Below are 23,411 nucleotides of genomic sequence, written 5' to 3'. Positions count from 1 at the left end.
CTCATGAAATACCCTCGAGAAAAACCTATCCATATCTCAGTGAGAGTGCAGCTTTCATCGAATTTTTCGCCCCCCAATTAAGAGAATGTGCAGTATTAATGGGTCATATAATTATTTAAAAAATGTTGTTCTGAGGCAGCTATGTAAGCCAGCCTACTTGGCCGTGCGGTCTCATGTTGGAAGAATTACCACATTTTTATGGGGTCTTTATCCATTAAGACCATGTCGCTAATGATCTCTGCTGTTAAAGGAAGTGATGTGCTCTCAATACCATATCTCTGTTCCAGTAACTAGTCAGCAGGAGATGGGTGACTGGCCTTTAGCCACAGAACGAAACATATTTACTGCCCCAATAGGACACTATTATATAAAATTGATTACTGTGTAAACCGTTTGGTATGCCCCATTACTGTTGCACATCTCTTCTTGTTAAAGCATCAGCGCAAAGCAGCAGAACAGCAGGAATCTTATTTGTCATGTGTTCCTTGCTAATGATACAAACAAACTTTGAGACGGATGACCCTGATGTTGCCTTTCTCTCACTCTTAATTTAGCATGGCGCCTAAGATGCATTCAGTGTTTGGCTGCTTTGAGCTACATAGATTGTGAAGGCATGCTATTTTTAATCTCCAACATTAGTTAAATCTTTTGAGGGGGTGTACAAGCAACGACGGACGGCTCTGTGCGTATGTTACACGTATGCTGATTAGCTCCGCTCTGATAAGTGGAGCTCATTGATTTCCATTCATTTAAAACACTCTCTTCGCTTCCCACCCGCTTCCATTTTGTCTGAAACCAGGGTACATTAAAAGGTGTAGCGCTAAATGATGGATAAATCCACTCGAATCCTCGTATTCAATTAGAGGGTCCCCAGTGCGTTTTTTTAGATGTCATGCATTATGTCTTAATAGCTTGAAAACACTCGCCACACTCTGCAGGATGTTCCCCATCCATCACAGTCATGAATCGTTTTCCTTGATGATAAAGGTGAGGCTGTGCATAATGGATGTGCTGCGCACATATGTACTCAGTCACCTGAAAACCTGTGCTCTCTAGGGTGAATACTAAAACTGACCTCAAATGTTGTCTGTCTGTGTTCTGTCTGTGTCTCTCTGCAGGGCCCTTACTCTGGGAAGGGCGCCTGTCATGTTTTCTTCTCCATGCTTCTGTTCTCCTGCTGCTCAGCAAGGGGGAGCGGATGTGCCCTGTGAGTTGCCGCTGCGAAGGCAAGATTGTTTACTGCGAGTCTGGCGCCTTTCAAGACGTCCCGGAGAACATCTCTCTAGGGTGCCAGGGTCTATCCCTGCGGTACAACAGCATCCTGTTGTTGCTACCTTACCAGTTTGCTCACCTCAACCAGCTGGTCTGGCTCTATCTGGACCACAATTCCATCAGCGTAGTGGATAGACTGGCCTTCCAGGGACTTCGTCGGCTAAAGGAACTAATCTTAAGCTCTAACAAGATTGTGCAGTTGCAAAATGGCACCTTTGAGACTGTCCCAAACCTACGCAACCTTGACCTGTCCTACAATCAGCTGCAGGACTTGACACCAGGGCATTTCCATGGACTTCGCAAGCTTCAGAATCTTCACCTGCGATCAAACAACATCAAAAGCATCCCTGTCCGTACATTTATGGAATGTCGGAGCCTGGAGTTTCTAGATTTGGGTTACAATCGCCTACGGACTATCACTCGTACGACCTTTCTGGGACTGCTCAGGCTGACAGAACTTCACCTTGAACACAATCAGTTTTCCAGGATTAACTTTTTCCTATTTCCACGCCTCTTAAATCTACAGGCTCTTTATCTGCAATGGAATCGCATACGGACTGTCGTCCAAGGTTCGCCTTGGACTTGGCACACCTTACAAAAATTGGATCTATCAGGCAACGAGATTCAAATTTTGGATCCTGCTATTTTTAGGTGTTTGCCCAATTTGCATACTCTCAATCTGGAGTCTAACAAGATCAGTAACGTGTCCCAGGAAGTGGTTTCATCATGGATCTCCATTAGCACCATCAACCTGGCAGGAAACATATGGGACTGTAGCTCTAGTATCTGCCCTCTGGTGTCTTGGCTGAGAAACTTCAGGGGAACTAGAGATGCCAGCATTATTTGCAGCACTCCCAAATCTCTTCAGGGAGAAAGAGTCATGGAGGCAGTGAGGAACAACTCGGTGTGCGAGGAGATATTTACTGTGGAACCAACCACGGAATTAACACTTCTTTTGACTACTACTATGACAACTCTTTATGTGACAAAGCCACCCACAACCACCACTACAACCCCACGCACCTCAACTAGACAGCTTTCCCAAGTTACTCACATACAAAGACTCACCCCAAAAGTTTTATTCCCTGTTCAGTCTGACAAAGAATTCCTAGCACCTCTAACAGTGACGCCTAGCACCCTACCCTTCACCCCCGAACCTGAGTTTGAGCATATGACCTTCCACAAGATCATCGCTGGCAGCGTTGCCCTATTTCTCTCTGTCTCATTAATCCTATTAGTGATTTACGTGTCGTGGCGACGATACCCTAACAGCATGAGGCAACTCCAGCAGCACTCTATCCGACGCAAGCGCAGGAAAAAGACTCGAGAGCCTGAACATAACATCAACTCACAACTGCAAGAGTATTATCTAAGCTACAACCATGCCAATGCAGAGACGATGGACTCTTTGGTTAACGGGGCGTGCACCTGCACCATCTCGGGCTCCAGAGAGTGCGAGGTATGACCTACCATTAAAAAAACGCATTCTCTGCACCGGGGAGTCAGAGGTAAACTTTTTTAAGAGCATGACTGCCCATATAATTCTTTCTTCTCCTTGCACTGTTGTTACTTTGAAATGCTCACATATATCTGCACGAGTAGAGGAATTGTTCACCTAAAAACTAAAATTATATTTTTTATTTATTCACCAGGTAATTTCAAACATGCATGTTGTTATTGCTTTTCCCCAAATGAGAATCTTAACGCAAAGATTTTTTTCATACAAGAATAGCCTGTCAAGCTGTAAAAGGACAACTTCCCTTCTCTTCATGAAATTAGCATAAATGCAGTACATCTGACTCGAGCACTATATTCCAAATATTCTGAAGCTTTAGTCATATGAAAAACTTTTTTGGTTTTGCTATTTTTGGAGCTTGACAGACATTGCCACTATGACGGTTCCCTGTGTTTTAACTCTTTCCCTGCCAGAGTTTTTTTTAAAGTTGCCAGCCACCGCCAGCATTTATGATAATTTTCACAAAAGTTTCATGGCCCCCAGAATTTTTTTTTTTTTTTTCTCGTATGAACATCTGAATATTCAATATATCAAAAGAAAGAACAGCCCCACATGCTTTTAAACAAAAAAAAACAATAATAATAATAATAATAATAATTTATAAAAAAGCAATATTTGAGCAAAAAAAAAAAAAAAACGCGTTTGTCAAAGACTATATCCAGATCGGATTCAGAACGATGATCAAAACATAGATGGAGTAGATCAAGTTCATTTACACCCCCTAAGGTTGCACAGTCCTATACCTCGTCCTGGGTCGACATTTCATTCGGTAACATTAGGCAGTTAGTTGTTGGTGATCACGTTATTTTACACATGCATATGCTTACATATGATATTGCTTGTTTTTGCTTCTACTTCGCATGTGGTTTGATCAGAATATTCAGTACTCTTTCAGAAGATGCCTAATAGCGCCCCCTACCACATTACAGGGAAAACACGGAAAGCTGGACATTTCCGTCAATGGCTGGGAAGCGTTGTCTCACAAATTACGAAAATCGTGAAAGGCGGGGAAAGGGTTAAGAAAAAAAAAAGACTTCAAAAGATTCCCCTTGCATGTTCGACAGAAAAAAATAACAGCATAGATGTTTAGAAAGAGTAAATAATGGCAACATTTAGAATTTTGGGTAGTGCTTGAATAGATGGGAGGCTTTTGGACCCCTCCAAAGCTTTATCCTGTAAACAGTTCACACCCCCCGTTATGATCAACACTGCACAGGATGATAATCACTATTAATGAAAAGTATGAAAGTATATCCGTGGTGGTTCACTGCAACAGTAAAGGATTGAGAATTAAATGAGAATTACAGGCTTTCCTGTAGCTCAAACAGTTGAGTGTTGGTGCTTGCAACGCCAAGGTCATGGGTTCGATTCCCAGGGAAAGCAAGAACAGATAAGAATGTAAATGTGTACCTTGAAATGCAATGCAAGTTGTTTTAAAAGCGTCTGCCAAATGCATGAATGTAAATATGTCTTATCATGAGAAAATCTCCTACTCTGCAAGCAAGGAGCCAAAAGTGAAAGAGGGATGTTAGAGGACAGATCAATCAAGTCAGAGATATATACAGTATATATTAACTTTGAATGCTGTTGTTTATCTTGTTATCAGATGACATCTCCCTTTAAATGGAAAGTCATACTACTATACTACTAGACATCACAACACCTGAACCAGCCAACCAATAAATATATATATAACTAAGACTCACTAGTTTTAAGTGAGCTATTCCTTCATGCTGGAGTGTTTAGAGCCGTGGCAAAGTGACTATTAGAGAATGTGCTCATAGAACAATCTGTTCTGCTACCTTGTTTCATACACTGACAATTGAAAACTTGTAAACAAGTTCATCCTTTGACCGCCATAGTTCGTTCAATTTTACAACCCTTGAGTGCTTTTAAATTGGCTCTATAATTTTCTCTTGATGGTCTCCCTCAATTAAACATAATTCATAGCTAACAATCCCAGCAGAGTTATGTCATCTTTAGTAGCCTTAAAGAAACTAAGGCTTTTGACACGAAACAACACTCACAATGACATTCTTGTGAGTCACTATTATCAGCCCTGTGTTTATCATGGAACGAGAAGGAACTGAAATAGCGTTCAGTAATTATGTACTTAAATTATGGAGCTTTATTTTACAAAGTGTTTTTTTTTTTTTTTTAAGATGCATTATGCTGCATGACTACATTCTTTGCCCTTTACCAGTACCAGCTGTTGGAAATCAATGTACATATTCATGTTTTCCATCACCTTCAATTATTGCCTAGTCTTTCAACTCCTGCTTGGGGCTGCTACATCATTTATTTGATCACTTCTTTGGTGCTCTGTGTTGTAACGGGTCATCACGTGTTAGTTTTGACATTTAATGAGCGGGAGTACTCATTTATGTGTGTTATTATTTATCTTTGTTTTTTTTTTGTTTTTTTTGTCAAATTGACCTGGCTCTACTTTAATCTCTCATTATTTTGGAAAGCTTTTAAAAACCTACCCAAAAACTGCATGACATTTTTGATGGGGAAGATGTCTGGCCTATAATTTTACCTTGTAATTGTAATTTGACACAAAGCACAGCAATTGTAGATCACACTGGCTGGCTCTATCAAATCCTCACGGTACTGTATCTTTCAGGCTGAAACACTTTTCTGCTGTGCACCACAGTGGTTCTCAACTGATGGGCTGTATGAATAGGGTCACAGAAAGGGAGTGCAAAAGATAAAAATAGGCTTTTCAATTGAACATGGTCATTTAGTGTAATTAATAAGTAATGCAATTTATCATGCCTCCTAATACTCATGTGAATTCCGTGGTAAGGGATTTTCTTACCATGGAAATTCAAGCCTGAAGTATCTCAGTCTAGCTTTTGCGAGTCAGACCAGACCCATATGCTTCTATTATATCCTACATAAATAGACATAATTGCTGAGGACTTTAGGTCAGGGTTGCACTTTATTTCGATGGTCACTTTTAGACACTCTACTGACAACTTTGCAACTACATGTCAACTAACTCTCATTAGAGTATTAGTAGACTGTTAGGTTAGGGTTAGGTGTTAGGGTTCGGGTTAGTGGAATAAGTTGACGTAATTAGAATGTCTTTTGGGGGGCCGTCACAAAGTGTTAGCAGATATTAACCCAGACAGTCTACTAATACTTATGATAGTTGACATGTAGTTGGAAGGATGTCAAAAATGGACCACTGAAATAAAGTGTTAAAGTCAGTGATACACTTTGTTTCTATATTATTGAAAAACAGTCTATTTAATGATATGTTGACTTCTAAAGCCACTTTTGAAATTCAATGGTATTATTTTCATTAGATGATTTTTCACAAATCAATTCATTTAATGTATTAATTAGCATGCTTAAATTGATGCACAGCCCTATTTACGGTAAAAGTAACTAACCACATTATTGTGCATATATTTAAGGCAGGGCAATAGATAGGTTTATTAAAAGGAAGGAGAAAACACTTCCCATTCGATCAAAATTATAATTCTGTGCTATTTCATCTGTGTATCACAATCTAGCCAAATTACACAGATGCCAAAATGAGCAGATGCATGAAATGCCTTCATCCATGAAAACCACAAATACACTAAAATTACACATTGTAAGGTAAATATCTGCAGGGAGCATAAATCCATTGCAATTCAGAAAACATTTAGAAACTAAAAACTGATCCCATTCTTGACGCCCAATGCAGCAAAACCAGCTGAGAACCATTGCCTTAACTTGTCACCATAATGATGATGGTGATGCTATACTGGCTTGTCTCCAAAGTGCTGATGTGTGACATTCAGAGAATGTCACATTTTACTGTGCTTGATAGTTCCATAAAGATGTCAATCATTTTTCCACCAGCCTTAAAAGCTCCCAAAATATAGAAATATACACTGTGGCATATGCTTATGCATCATGCTGAAGGCATTTAGAGCTAATACCTTATCAGTCATTCATCTCTCTGTTCAAATTTTATGTTTTTTAGGAGGCTTGAGTATTTTAGGATCAGTACTGTAATTGTTAAATGTAACACCATGGGCAGAATAAATTTTGCATTTGGGTAAACATCATATTCACATGCTGTTCATGTGCTAATTTTTCAGTAGATCTCCCGTACGGTTGACAGTTCGCAATTCAAAACCAGCTGTCGGTCCTTTATGTTTTGATTCATTAAGACAACGTGGTGGAACAGGCATCTTGAATTTTAAAGGCAAATGTCTTACCACTGTACATCAAGCTCTATTTTAATCTGTACTTCAGTACTGTGACTAACTTCTCCAATCTTCTGGTGACCCTTTAATCGAGATTGTTTTCCTAGTCTTTCAATGACACTTCCACCTTGGCTTCACACTTCTAATCTCAGCATGAAATTGCTCATTTTCGGATCCCTGCTGAAGGTTCCTAAGTGGATACTTGCTTGCTTGTTTCTGCTGCAGATAAAGATGCTTTGTCTCCAGAACCATGAAGTGAAGTGAACTTGGGAGCTGTCATTTTGAGCTTATTTTTTAGGCTGAATGCACATCTCTTCGGGCAATTTTAGGTAGCGCGTTTTCAAGGCACACACGCAGCAGGTCGTAGGGTGACCAGACGTCCCGAAATCTAAGCTGTTGTCCCTGAAAATTATACTAAAGCAAAATCTTGAGTAGTTATTGTCTGATAAAACATTAAAAACTGTCCTTGGAGGTTGAGTCGTCATTGGCTGTAGCATCTTTTTTGTTTCTTTTTTTGAAGTTCTACAAAGATACTGTAGGTATGCATTGATAAGCTAATTTTCATTCATTCGTTTCGTTGACATGGCTGGTGTACCGGAACCCCAACACACCGCTAAAAAGCAAAAACGTCTCTGCAGGAATGAGTGAATATCTTATAACATAGTGCATTTTTTTCATTACCGCAATAAGAACATGGGTGGAAGAAATGGCTGAATTATATAAAAAAGGCATAATTTTCTTCATGCAAAACATAATTTATAAACAGTGTCAGGTAAGTTACTCTAAAAAGGAATTAGCCTTATAACTAGCTACTAATTACATCTTCAACCGTTTAATTAGATTACTGTACTAATTACTGTCTAGTATTGCATCTCTAATTACTTTCTAAATCCCTTATCAACCTCAACCAGTTGAACGATACAAAGATAGGCATGAAAATGTTCTTTTAATTCTGTCAAATAAATAATATAAAAATGCATAAAATATTATTGAACTGACCAAAGTATTTAAAGGGAGAAGGTAACATTAACAACTATCCAAAATATTATACACTATTGTTTTATATAGAATTTTTCTACAGTATTTAATACATCAGACGTAACTGTAATTACATTACAGAAAGATAAAAAGTAATTCCTTACTTTACTCCATTACAGTAATGAATTACTTAGTAATGTATTACACAAAATAATTATTTTAAAATCCTAGCAATATTGATTAAAACTGGGAAGCCGTGTGAACAGGCCTACTTTGATTGTGATTGTGGCTCATGCTGATCATTTAGGCAACAACACTATAAATGAACTGATAACTCCATCACTTCCTGCAACAAAACAGGCCTAATAATAATAATTGTTCGAAATTTGCACTCAGAATTAAACTGCATGCCGCTCTTCCCATGAATATAAGCCAACGATGTTTACACAGACATCACGTTTATTAGCAATCTTAAAACAACAGGCTAAATGGATGAGATAAAAGACGAAGTGTATTAATAGACTGCAGTTGGCACATTTTTCTGAGCCTGCGGCATTTTCCGAGGGAGAATGCAGTGCTTGTTTTGTGTCAGGAGCCTGCAGACTGACAGATCGGAGTGAAGATACTAATATTATGCATATGTGCATTACATGGGAAAAGGATTGTGCTGCAAGGTGAAGAGGGATTTGTTTCATAAGCTGTGAAAAATCAAATCATAAAGATCAATGTGAATTAAAAAATTTTCTGTATCAAGATTTCATATCTAAAAAAAGTAATACTGTAAAATCTGCAGTGGGGTTTTGTGACTCATAACTGTCAAATAAAATGTGTTGAATTCTGAGGAATATTAATGGCTTCACATTCAAATATCAACCTGCGTTGTCATATCTTGAGGAAGCCATTCATATGAACTCCGAATATTGCGTATTATGTGTGTGAGGAGAGAAGACATTACAGATAATCCAACAATGCTCTTCAATCCTCCCTCCTGAGACTCACGCTCTTTGCATAAGATGCACAACCCTTGTTTTCACTTGGATCAAAAGCAATGTTTAAGTCAACATGATATCCAAACTGACTCTATTTACTTTCTTAACATTATAAAATCTAATATCGATCGATTTTTTCAGTGCATATTATTGCAAAGAAAAAAAAAGTAATATTTACACTACCGTTCAGAAGTTTGGGGTTAGTAAGAGTTTTGAATGTTTTTTAAAAGTCTCTTCTGCTCACCAAGGTTGCATTCATTTCATCAAAAATACTGTAAAAACACTAATATTGTGAAATGTTATACAATTTAAAATAACTGTTTCTATTAGAATATATTTTAAAATGTAATTTATTGATCAAAGCTGAATTTTCAGCATCATTACTCCAGTCTTCAGTGTCACATGATCCTTCAGAAATCATTCTAATATGATGATTTGCTGCTCAAGAAACATAATATCAATGTATGAACAGTTAACAGAAAGTTCAAAAGAATGTGTTTGCATTTTTTTTTTTTAACAATGTAAAAGTGTTTACTGTCCGTTTTGATAAGTGATAGTTCATTTTTCTCACTAACCCCAAACTTTTGAATGGTATTGTACATTATCCATTAAAAAAAGCAACTCTGTCATCAAGCCCTCTTATTTTTCAACCCCTCCTCAATCTGTCATAGAGACCATTGAATAATTTCCCAAACTGTGTTGGGGAAAGTTACTTTTAAAAGTAATGCGTTACAATATTGTGTTACTCCCTAAAAAAGTAACTAACTGTGTTACTTAGTTTTTATGGAAAAAGTTCTAGGAAAAAATGTAAAGGCCCTTTCAAACCAAAAGTGAAATGAATAAGCCTCAGGCTGCAGGAAATGCAAATTTATGAACAGCTCAAACAAACCTTTCAGCGGTGCTGCCATTCTGGATGACAGAAGAATGTTCAACACTTTTACTTCAGCAATTAAAATAAAACACAAATGTGATGTTTAACTCATCACGGTTAACTCATTTTTGCTTATTCGTATGGTTGAATTGGATCATCAAAGGTCAGCAGCAAAGTTAATAAAGTGAGATTAAATACATGAAGTATATTTGCATTATTTAACTATGGCAGGTTTGCGTAATATTCTGAGTATGCATTTAATTGTTTTTCTTCATTTTGAGGAATACTGAATCTGTTTTTGTGCATGTGAGATGAGTAAATGAATGCTCAGAACTACAATATCCATCATGTTTACACACCGCACACAACGCCTCTGCACTTATGCTGCATTCACGCCATGTCATAATTACCGAAGTCTCGAGATACCAACTTGATGTTCTATTTGGAGCTGTTCACGTCCTCGGACTGGGAATTATGCGTTTCTATGGCAACACTATCAATGCCTGAATGGATCTGCAGAGGTCACGTGGTACAAGTAGGATCTCTCAGAAAATTCCCATCTTACAAACTGTAATTACGAGCTCTATGAGGACATGAATGTTGTAATTACGTTATACAACATGGCGTGAACCTTTGCCCCAATTTCTCTCAACATTTTACTACTTTACTACTTGAAAAAGGTAATCTAATTACGTAACATGCGTGACTTGTAATGCGTTACCCCATACACGTCCTGATTTTGCCGAGTTAGATGGCGTTCCTGGGTCAAAATATTTTATTGCTCCTGGAACAACATTCCTGTCAGAAAATGTAATTCTAACCCTATCCCAACCCCTAAACCTAACCCCACCCATAAGTTATCCCTAAAATCAGAGGGAAATGTTAGGTGAATAACACTGATGGTAGAAGCACTTAACCCTGGTTGTAAGCCTAAACGTGACCTTGCCCCTCAAATCCGATTGGTTGATCGGAATATTGTTCCAGGATCAACAAAGTTGTTGATCCAGGAACACGTTGCACTTGGTGAAATCAGGTTCTGCCATTACCTCCAAAACTGTTCCCAAAGGATCACATCGAGACCTGTGGGGGGTTCTGCCCAGGAACCACAAACGTAGAAGGAAGAGACTATCTGACCATAAAGATGACAAACCACAGGTCTTTTTGTTTATATGTTCTAATTAGGGGTGTTTTACCTGAAATAGCTCATATCACAATACTAGACCAATCATTTAAACACTGTAATTGCACAGCAGTGCTGGTCCGTGAGTGCTTATACAGAAAACATTAAAGAAATCTACAGAAATGTGAGCAGACATAATCAGTATTTTTTTTTTTTTTTTAAAGTAATAAGTAGTGATTATTTCACAGAAACAAGCCTAGAAATAAGCAGTTCTTTTCATGGACATCTAGTTCACTTTCCAACAACTGTCTCAAACAATACACAGTATTGTTCAATAATCTGGAAATCTTTTGCCAATGCACTCATTGTATCAATGCTGAGTCGTCAACGTCTCTGTACATGCTGTAGCTCTCACTTCTCCTGACATAATGCAACCCTTTCTGTTTCTCCTCCTCCATTATTTCTCCATCAGTTAAAGATGGCATATGCACATCCAGTATGCCTGCGTGCACACACACACACACACAGTGTGACAGCAGAGGTGCAGAGTTTGAGGGACGGTTGAGCTCAGAGGTTAGAGGTAGTCCTCCCTTATTAAAGAAATCCATTGGCACAATCGCTTCATTACTGCCCTTCACTACTCCTCTCTCTCTCTCTCTACACTCTTTAAGGAGTGAGAGAGGAAATTAAAGTGAGCAGAGAAGCATAGAGCAGAATCCATCTTGGATTAAAGGTGCAGATTAAAAACAAACTGTGCGGCTGGATGTGAAGGCTATTTATATCACACTGCGATGAGACTTCATCAGAGAAAGGAAGAATTTGTCTGAACCCTCGACCCAGTGGCTAATTAAACAGAAGGGTAATTCTCAGAGTTTTCTCTTTTAGTTTTCTTTCTTCCATGGAACACAAATTATTATTAATATTCCATGAATGACTGGAATGTTTCCATTCAATAAAAGTGAATGCTGTAGAACATAATGTGCTGTTGCTTTATATTTTCAGGGCCTATCGACCAAGTTCTTTTAGCTTATTTATAGAGACATTTTCACAAATGCTTGTTGAACTCCTGCATTTTGATAAGTAAAGACACATTTTGTCAAAGAGAACCTTTGCCTACCCATTCGTCATTCAACAGATGCTATCAAGCTCCAAAAATGGGAAAAATACATTACATTTCCATATACTACACTTCAAGTCGTTTGAAGTCAAATGACAGCGTGGTGCTCATACTGTCATTTTTAAGTCCAACAGGCCTCGTCCTCATTTACTTTGATTGCATGAAAAGAGCAGCTAGGACAAAGTGCCTTTGTGTTCCACAGAAGAAATAAGGATTTTATGACAAAAAATGTACTACCATAGAACTACTACTGTAGAGCTAAAACACACATTACCTGGTTAAGGCCCGATATACTCATGGTAAAGTTCTGTTTTGTTCGATGCTTTGGGGTGAAAAGAAGTTCGAAATATGTGACCAGCAATATTCTGTTGGCGAACATCCCGACACCCACCCACGCTGCTGAAAGCGACGTTTAGATGAATCTGTAAATATGTGTTGTGCCAGCCCGATCTCACGGGAAAACGTACAAATTCTACGAATTGGCCAATTCGTATGAATTCATACGAATGACCTACCCCTGACCCCGCCCCTAAACCTACCCATCACGTGGGTTTAGACAAATCGTACAAATTCGTACGAGTGAGGTCGTACGAATTGGCCAACTTTTTATCATTCGTACGAATTGGTCGTGAGATAGCGTTGGTTGTGCTCGTTCCTTTCAACAACAAAAATAAAAGTAGTAAAAAAGCGGCAGTTAAGAAAGCAACTGATCATAGTGATGTGGACATGTTTGCCTGAGCTCCGCAGTTCGATAGTCCAGTAATGTCACGTCACGTTTAGTTACCGGTATATAGCATGTTATACAATCGATTTTTTCAAAGCATGCAGCTTTACAGTAGCCTGACTTCGTCATACTCATATTCTAGTCAGAATGTGAGTCTGAGACTGCTCCATAGAGATTTGATTATGGGGCGTGTCTCAACCGAACTAGGAAAAAAAAAACCTCTGCACTCAATTGGATAGACCTACAACCAATCAGAGCAACGGAGTAAATGACGCATGTCCTTCATTCATATTTTCAACCAACAAAATGTCGCGGGCGCGCGGCTCTCTGTTCCTCTTTTAAAATGAATGCGCTGTCGATATCTTCTATAACAGACGCGATGGCGGAATCTACACATGATGTTTCATAAACAAAGTTCGGGAGGAGCACGTACTCAATCCAATATCAACTTGTCATCAAACAATACCATGTCTAACGTTACCGCGGAAGCATATTCACTCTGTCAACTTACCTAACACTCCTTGACAGTTTTTCAGCATCCCTCGGTCCCTCCACCACCCCGAATCCTCACTCTTGTCTTGTTCTCTCACAACCAGGAACACGGGGGAGTATGGCTACCGAGCCCACAGCCCTCTCGGACAGCACGTCATATACGCATTTATTCTATCTTACTTATTTGTGTGAACTCATGACATCTCATATAGCCTACGCATTTATTCTATCTGACTTATTTGTAAATGTGAACTCGTGAAATCTCAATTCTCCAGCTGCAGTCGTCTTTGTTGTAAACTAATTCAAATCAAGCGCTCTTTGGTGACGTAACCGCAGACCATCTATCCATCATCGATTAAAGCCCGCCCTGGCAATTTGATTGGCTCGGCCTTCTAGGAGCCGAGCATAATTACTCCTCAATGGATCGAGTCCAGACCGAACTTCCCGACCAAAAAATGTTGTGGGCGGGGTTCGGGCTGGCACCCAGGCTAGCTTTACAGTATCAGACATGAAAAAACAGTGTCAGTGTCTATTTCAATTAGAATTGCAACTTCAGTTTCTACTATAAAGTGACTCTCCACCAGTAAATTTACTTGCTGACGTTTGACCTCGATGGACTAAACAGAAGAAAAGAACCGGAGAAGATTTCCACGTCAAAGAAGGCGGAGTCCCAGAACCACACCTATCTATTACATCATCGCCACGGACCAATGGTAGTTCGATTGTGTTTACCAGCCAGAACAAACTTTTCCGGGAAGTTCGCTTTGGCAAACTGTTTAGAACTTTCTTTCTAAATGACATCACACCAGTTTGTTTTTCGATTTCACTTGAAGTATATCGGGGCTCTCAAACTACAAAGAAGCCTACCAAAATGTGAAGTATAAAAGCACGCCATGTTGAACACTGTGACAAGATCAGAAGTTGAAAAACTCACCGACTTCAGGACTTGGAGAAAAAAAAAATGTTAAAGTTGTTCTGTGCTTTCATCAAACATAATATAAGAAATTCTATAAACTTAATAGCAATAAATGTTCTTTACAAGTGGATACAAATTCAATATGCTTGCATTTTAAGTTTAAGATATTATCAGTACATAATAGTGATGTTGAACTTTCTTTGTTTGTCTAACCTGTGCATAATAATAATAATTGTGGTTTCGAATATTGATATTTTTCAAGGTATTGCATCGAGTAGTGTGCCAACACTACAGCACAGCATGCTAGTATTCCCTTTCAAACATAGCCAGCTTCCAAAATCCAAACAGCATTGAAGGAAACAAATTGCAGTCTAATCAGCAAGCAAAAGAGTCTTTCCTGCAGAGAGATTTAAAAGGTCAAAATTCTCTCTCAGTTATCAATACGCCTGCAATTGTAGAACTTATTTAACTTGATTCGGTTATTCACCACTAACAAGCTGTTCCACATGTTGCCCTCTTTCATAAAGGGGGAACTTAAAAGTGCAGTTAAACTTTTTCTTGAAATTTCCCCTCTGAGAATGTCACAGTATTGTGAAGATATCACCATCTCTCCCAGCAGATGCTTGTCTTTTTTTTTTTTTTTTTTTTTTTTGCAATTACCAACATTTGACATATAAAAGTCATTCTCCTGCTAGTAATAGAGACAATTATACAGATCCGAACCCTTTACGGCCCCTCTGGGTGTGCATTTGCATGCTGCCATCACAGTCGTCAAAAAGGAAATTGTTGCATGACCTACATGCTCCTTTCACTCCGCAGGTTTTTCCCATTTCCATGTTTCCTGATGGGGGTATGAGTGAACATTGTGGGAGGGTGTGTAAACGCCGTGCCCACATACATGCAATCACCTCTGGGATCTGATTCAAATTGGTATAATGTAAAACAATAAACTAGTTACAAATTAGGTATGATTGCACGTGCATTCTTCTTCCCAGACTCTTTTATTGTAAATCCTCTCCCGTTCATTCCCAGAGGAAAGTAAAAGGACTTTCTTACACATCTTTTCTTTTTCTTTTTTTTACATGTTCTACATGTGTCATGCTGTATAATACCTTAAAATAACCATAGAAGTAGTCCATGTGACTTGTGCGTTATATGTGTCTTCTGAAACGAAACGATGCTTAGATTATATGGCTCCATTGAGTCCAGTGAGTTTTAGAGGGGAATATTTTCCTTGCACGTTATCATTTGACTTCAAAAGGAATATATCACATGAAAGTAAATGAAAAAGTAAATGAAGAGCAATAGCATGAAAGAGCCATATTTACCAATTTAATGGTGTCAAGTTTGTCCATTATGAACTCTCGTTGTGTAGCAAAGAACTGCATGAAGATTCTTCAAAATATATTTTGGATTCCATCCAGACAGCAATATAGTGTCAGCCCCAATCCGGGCCACATCTGGTACATGTGGATTCAACACGTACCAGATGTGGGCCGGATCTGGGCCGACACTATGTTGTTGTCTGGGCATGGACAATCAAAGCATGCATGCAAACACATTTAAATTTTTTCCTAAGGAATTGAAACGTCTGATGCATGTCGACATATAAAATGACTAACAATTACATACATAACAAAAATTCTATAAGACTCTTGAGCTATGAAAGATAAGCCTCAACCTTTGTTTTTTTTTTGTTTTTTTCCTCTCTACTGTTCGATTCACTTCATCCATCTGCCGTATAATATGAAATGTGTTCAAACCTAGCCAAGTGTTGATGTTGACATTTTTATTTGTCATCATAAGAATTTATGTGACCCATCAGTTAATTTGCTTCACCGCATGACTCATGATTCTATTGTACAGGCGGAGGTAGAGTGGCCATCAAGATTTATATGTGCGCACGTTTATGTGTCACAGTGTTTGGCTCACTTCTCTTGAAGCTGCTGTCCTCTGTTCACAAGGGCTGATAAATCAAGGGCAAGTTTGCTTACAAACACATGCACATGCTAACACGCATGAGTGCAGATGTGTGTGGAAAGGGGCAGTTAGGCTAGGTGCATTTATAACAATCCAGAGCTGGCATTATGATAATAATTGCTATTTTGTATAGAAATGAGTACCTCTGATGGACAGGCTCATTTAGAGTCTCTGAGGAAGACTAATCAATGATAAGGTGAGCGCTATCCATTCCCTGTCTGGAAACCTCTATTGCGGGACTGATGAGGTGCAAATTAAAAAGCCATTAGTGAAGCATCTCCCACCACGGTGAACATGAGTGAGTCCCTGGCTAAGTCGTTATCTCTGAGGTCTGAGTGATTTATAACAATCAAAGAAATCTCAAAACTCAAGATAAAAAAAAAAAACACACACACACACACACACACACACAGAGCAGTAAACACGCATATCCTGACACACTCCAGTGGTGCTTATATGAGCAATAAGAGTTTGAATTTGGCTCATAACAATTATACTCCTCCACATCATGTCCTTTAGATAGATAGTGCTAATACAGCCTTTATCACCGTAACACTAACTGGATTTGACAAGTTTTGTTGTAAAATGTTTTGTAAAAATGTCATACATTTTTTTTTTACTTTTGACTTTCCTAAGTTGTTTTGATCATGTCAACATATAATGCGTGTATGTTTCCTGCACATAACTGTTTTTTAATTTGCCTATTTATTCAAAATAATAACACTAGAAACAAAGTCATGCTCTTGCTTGCTACATCACCATGTTCAGCTCAGGATAAACATGGAAAATAAATCCCACTCGCTCAACTTTGTGAGACATGAAAGAAGATTTATTCATAAGCTCAATAATTACAACTCTGTGGAGCCCCGCGATTGAGAGATTAGACCCCTACTGATTTTGTTCCTTCACACAGAATGAATATCATATATTCAACTGCAAAATATAAACAGCATGTAAACTCCCCCGTTTGGCACATGATTACACAAAAAGATTGTTGGCTGTATGAAAGGACATTGTAGGGAACAAACTGCACTTTTCTGAGCAGACGTGGAACCACTGTAAATGATCTGTATGTATAACTCACACTAGCATGCATGGCTTCTTCACCAGAAGGGACTGTTTTAATGCTTAATTATTATTTTAAACATGAAGAGCAGTTCGCCCCACACAGCATAGGTTACTTTCTATTTGAAGATGAGCGGATGTGAAACATGTTTATGTGAATTAAGTGAACCGTTCAGCTGGCGAACACGCCATTTAGAAGTTAATTGGAAAAAGGCATGCTTTTTAAAAATGTTTCTGGCTGCATGAAGAAAGATACCAAATATATAGTTGTGACAGTTAATTGATTCCTCAATGAGAGTCTAAGACTGCATAGCTCGATTAAAAGCAAAGGATTGTTTGCACAAGAAACATCATCTTGGGAACGCTATCAAATTAAACACATTTGAAAGCTAATTTGTCAGGCTGCATTGAGTCTGGGTGTAAACAACATGCTTAGTGCATTCCAATTGTGCTGGAAAAGTGCCCATTACAATGCTATATTTGTTGTGTAAACCTAATTCCTTCTTGGTTGTTTTCGCAGAATGCATACACGTATCCCAGACCGCTACCGGGGACCTGGATGGGAGACATCCCCACAATTCACTGAGGGGGCCCTTGAGAAAATACACCACTGCCCATTATGATTTGCAGTGGCTCAGATAAAGCCTTTCCTGGATTTTGCTTCAGCGCTGAGAATTTTCCAACACAAAAGGAGCGGAATCTGAAAAGAATTAGGCTGGATGGGCGGCACACATCCTCAAACGCTAATTTGGGGCCCTTTCAAAAGTTGAGCAAGTGGATACGGCATCAATTTGACACCCCATCCTCGAGTCGAACCGGTTTGGTAGTCACTTCGACCAACAATAAACGTCCCCCACAATGGGGCTGGCAAGCACGCAAGGCAAATCTATCCGTAAAGAACCAGCTAAATGTTTCTCGACGCTGCCATTGTTGCTGTATGAAAGCTACTGCCTGCTCTCCCCACGGAATCGACACCTACCGTCCGACTCCCTCCAAGCTCCCGTCCTGTTCATCCCTTTGTGTTGTGTAGTGACGTATTCATGCCGATCCATTGGAAACATCTCTCATGATCAGTGGACGGTAATTGCTCAATTGAGCACAACCCATGAGGACAACAAAACTGAATATGTTGTTGACTGCTGTGAAAACATAATGAAAAAAGCCTGTTTGTAAGGACTGTAACCTCACCGCGAGTTCCCACTGTGATTTGATTTCAACCCTGGCTGAACGTGGACTCACCACAAGAGAGTTGAATTGTGGGTATAGTGTGTGTGTTGTGGATGTGCTTTGTTTTCTTTTTCCGTTCTGTTGAAATCTGGAATTTCCATGCTTTCCCTGGATTTTTGTTTAGGAGTAATTTCTCTTTGTTCAGACCGAAAAGTTACCTGACTATTTTTGTATGAGCACCATATCATCCTTACGCGAGTAATCAAAGAGAGATCGACTTTAAAAACTCTGAGATACCTTCACATTTTTGAAACACTTGCATCTGGATTCCTTCTTGTCGCCCGACATCTAAAGCCACTGATCAACCCATCAACAAACTGGACATTTTCTACAACAAAAAGTATGGTCCTTATTTTGTGCCGCAAACTTGGCATTGCATAAAACATTGGTTCTAAACTGATGGGACGCAGATCAGGGTCGTAGACAATAAATAATAAAATGCAGCTGACAATATAATCATGCATTGTCAAGAGAGCAAAATAAATGTGTGCACAGTATTTTGGCACAAATTCATCTACTAGACAAAATATGAAGCCAAAATGGAGAGGGTACATGAAAAACCATGAACAAAACTACTGAACATAAAGAAAATGTGACCTAGGCTTTGTTAAATACGGGTTCGCAGGGTTTGCATTGACCACAATGTGTTTTATATGATGAATTATTTGTCTGGTGACAGCATCATACTTTAGAAAACGAAATTGTCAGCTCATGGTAATAATTTAGCATACTGTCAGGCCTTAGCATTTCTTGGAAATATTACTACATTTTAAAGTTTGAATTTAAGGACATTTTTTACTTTTTGTACGATATACAATTTAGATATCACTTCGGGTCACCACTTGATTTTCAATCCGGGTCCTGTTGAGAACCACTGACACAAATCCACACTACAACCATCCACATTCATCACATTAGTATTTCCCTTCTCTGAACTATGAGGAGATGTACAGATTTCTGAAGGATCACGTGACAAATTTTGCCGACCCCAAACTTTTAAATGCTAGTGTATTAGCTGAAAAAAGCCTCATGTAACAAGTCTCTGCAACAGGAGGGGACAAAAAAACACATATATTAATGTAGCTAAGTGTAACCAGTACATCAATGAATAAATGGAAATGGACAGAAAGCCACTGGAAGGATTATGCACATATGCACATGCACATCCATCTGTCCCCTTAATTGTTGCATAATCATTATAATTGCATGCATCATACTTGGTTAACATAGCAGTGTCTTTAGCAAGTAACTTGCTGAATGAGAATGAAACCTGCCAAAGCAAAACAAACAGTTATTGTTATCGGTCAAGGTTATTGACTAAAGAGAGCTGGATTTGAGTTCGAGAAAACGTGATGCTTGCACATGCAAAACTGCCCAGCAAGGGCATTGCTATGCAGTTGCTAAGGTGTACTGAGGTTTTAGTGCATTGCTATGGTGTTCTGGGTTATTGTACTGTCATAAAAGGCCCACATGCAAGTCTTTATGATTTTCTAGACTCTAGATTGAAGGCTTGGGTCCTTCTATCTCTATGGGAATGTTTTGCCAGACAGAAACCATAAGTCAGATCACTTCGAAAAGTAATAGAACATCTCTCCTCAACAAGCTGCATGATTTGTGGTATCACGTCCAAAGCACAAATGCTGCGGATGAGCCACAAATGGATGAGTCACGCACTAAAACGCTCTTAATTCTGAGCAATAGTGATAGTTATGTTTGCCTATGCAAACTCCACTTAGAAAAGATGTAAAGCAAACCACTGAAAGGTGTGCTATCATGTGTCCTTTAGTGAGAAATGCCCACCCTAAAACTCTCGTGTTATCAGATCCTCTTAGGCAGAACTGCCTCTGCCAAGAACACACAATCTATCAATGTCACTGGCAGGATGGTCTGACGGTGGGGGTTTCTGTGCAATTTACTTAGTAACATTCAACATCCTCTTGAAGAACAAGCCAAATCTTTTAAAGATCTCAGAAAAGGAGAATGGTTCTCCCCTGATTTATTGATTCTTCAGAAATCCTCAAGTCAGTAATAACAAAAAAAAACTAAAAACAGATCATGCGTCTCGATCTAAAACGTCTTCATACCTCCCACGAAAGAACTGGTCTCCTTTTTGGTCAGATTAAATATCTTTCAGTTCTCTAAGGATTTTCACACGTTGATCGCTCAATACGAATGCATATTTCTGCTACCCATCCACTTCTCATTAAGTACAATGATTTTAGGTTTCTAAAGCAATTTGCTTCTCTAAGAGGTGTCTTTTAGATGAACATGTTCAAGGTTCTGTACTATTATGACTGATTTGAAGTAGACAGACAGAGAAGATTTTTATTTAGAGCTCATGAGGGAACAGGGTCATGGACAAATTGCCTAGCTTTGCTTTCTCAAGTAACCCTCACATGTTAAGGTAATTTAAGGACATTTGTTGGTGTTTTGGGTGAAAATTAGGATTTTCAAAGCATTGTTATTGTTCAGGTTCTTTTTTAAACATAGAACCGCTGTGATATTATATTTTATGGATTTGTCTTTATAAACTGTTATTCGAAATTTGAAATCCAACGTCATGAGAAAACTCCATTTGTTGATGTTTTGTATTTCAATGTAGCTTATGTAAGTGACTCTTAACCCAAAGTTTTGCCTATTGCTAATATATTCGGAGGTCCAAAAGTTCACAGTGAAAACCTGGGATTATTTTCCCCTTTAAATCCTGGAAAAAAGACAGAGAAGCTCTTCAGTACATCCCATCCTAATTTCTTGTTTCAATAGGAACTAAGTCAAAGGAAACAAAACATACTCGTCCATTACTTTCATCAGGTCACCTATTTCCAGGTCATAAATGCAAAAGAATGACATCTGAATGACATCAGATCACCTTTTTATTTAAACTGTCCACTCAATTTGTCATGCTGATATGTCATTTGCAATGAAAAACATTTACCAAATTAAACTAAAAATGCAAAATAGAAAAATCTCTTTGTAGTGTTAGATTGAAAAGCGAGCCAGTACCAGCCAGTGAGGACATTAAAACCAGGGGAGATATGGGTTGGTTGGAGGTTAATTGCACTGACAATCTGAATCTATGCTTGTGAGTGTTTGTGCAAAGGATAAACTGCTCCTCCTCGACTGTAATACCAGAAACATCATGCATGAGTTCAAGGAAAACAGTATATCATATCATACCCATATCATATGCAACACTCACAGGACCGAGTTGACAGAAGAGACATTTGAGAGTGAGTTCAAGGAATGTTTCCGGGTTCAAGACAAGTTAAAGTCTATCGATAGCTTCTGTGACATGATCTCAACCACAAAGAGACATCGATTTGTACAACTGATTAAATTTAACCAGATCAAAACGGTAAGATATCGAACTGGCTCATTCAAATAGGAACTGCTGCTCCAAAATCTGATTTGTGCACTTTGTATTCAAGTTCCTCTGATGCTTTTGGATGGTGCATTATCATCGAGCCTTCAGAGAGGACTTTGAATGTTGGGATATTGCACACATACCAGTCTATACCTCGTATGGACTGACTTTGAATTTGATTTTTCAAATTTGGATTTCATTTTTGGAGCTCAATAGCACCAGTTCTCACTCATGGGAAATTAAAAACAAAAAAAATGAATTTCCTTTTATGTTCCAAAGGAAGAATAAACAAAGGCTTATGACAAATTACTTATGAGGTTCTAATTTTGTAAGTCGCCTTAGTGACAAAATCTGACGTCTTTCCACTTTCATCCAATGTTTTCTTAATAACATAATCTTGGAAAGCAAGATAGCTAACAGAATGAATTTTGCTCCCTGGAAATGTGTAATTTGTGCATAGGGAGCAGCAGTATTGACCTTGGTTAACAACATGAGACCAGTTTAATGGTTTAAATTGATGCACTTACAGTGGAAGTCATTCTGAAGGTTTGAGGAGTTTTATATTGGATATGACTTTGTACAGAAAAGGTCAGTACGTGATTTTAAATCACACTATCTCTCATTAACACATAACATACATACAGTACGTAACACATTATGTTTACGTCATGTCATCATACTTTTAAAAAATGGTGTACATTAAAGCTGATCCTTGTTCAGTGCCCAGTGTAAGTGCATTAAGGTAAATTCACCTTGTGCTCGTTTTTACAAACTGAAGGTTTGAAGTTGTAAAGATTTTCTCTGGTAATCAACAGCATGTCACAGATGTTATCCATATACAGTAACTTTACTAATTGGACCTGGAACATTCCTTCATTAAGAACCCATTATAAAGATACATCGAGCACACTGTGACAAACTCTGCTTTTGTACATTCACCATTTTCTGTAATCTTAGTCCGCACCTGGCTGTGCCTTGCAGTGTGCATTTCATACAAATATCACACACACAAAAAAAAAAAAAACATAATGCTTGCCATGTTCATGTGTATAGACATAACTCCTGGACCAGAGGTAAAAGATATGTTGATATTTGTATTTTTATCTGTATCCTCGGTATGTATGTTGCTCTCTTTCTTTAGAAAAATAAAAGTAATACTTTTCCTGAAAGACTGTGATTTGTCAATGTTAAAAATATGAGCTGCTGACTTAAATATTGCAGGTTTGAATCCTGCAGGTCAATAACGTTTCACTTATTTCAAATTGTGCTTATAAAACAAATAATAATTTAAATTGTGTCATTCCAAAATGCTGTATCTCGTGAAATTTATGACCATATGTTTTAGCTATTGTCACCCAATTTTTGCCCTCCAGATGTCTTAAAATGCACATATTTGTAGATCTGGGGAATGTAGTGTACTGGAATGTATATAATTGAATTCAAAATATATGATTAATAATAATTATTTAAATTCAATAAATTACGGATGGATGGATGGATGGATGGATGGATGGATGGATGGATGGATGGATGGATGGATGGATGGATGGATGGATGGATGGATGGATGGAT

General features: G+C 38.4%; 1 protein-coding gene across 1 annotated transcript; it reads left to right on the top strand.

Annotated features, from left to right (window-relative positions):
- Nucleotides 1–222: 222 nt before the first annotated feature.
- Nucleotides 223–22,957, top strand: lrrtm4l2 (leucine rich repeat transmembrane neuronal 4 like 2; the record flags this gene model as incomplete). The annotated part of the gene is made up of 3 exons (XM_084390292.1): nt 223–286; nt 1,119–2,731; nt 17,769–22,957. 3 exons carry the CDS (start codon nt 223–225, stop codon nt 17,832–17,834), a joined length of 1,743 nt encoding a protein of 580 aa, XP_084246418.1. The 3' UTR covers nt 17,835–22,957.
- Between the last annotated feature and the right edge of the window lie 454 nt (nt 22,958–23,411).

This window comes from Rutilus rutilus (genome assembly GCF_951802725.1).
Source record: "Rutilus rutilus genome assembly, chromosome: 19".
Lineage (NCBI taxonomy): Eukaryota > Metazoa > Chordata > Actinopteri > Cypriniformes > Leuciscidae > Rutilus > Rutilus rutilus.
This window is presented reverse-complemented; position numbering and strand designations above follow the sequence as displayed.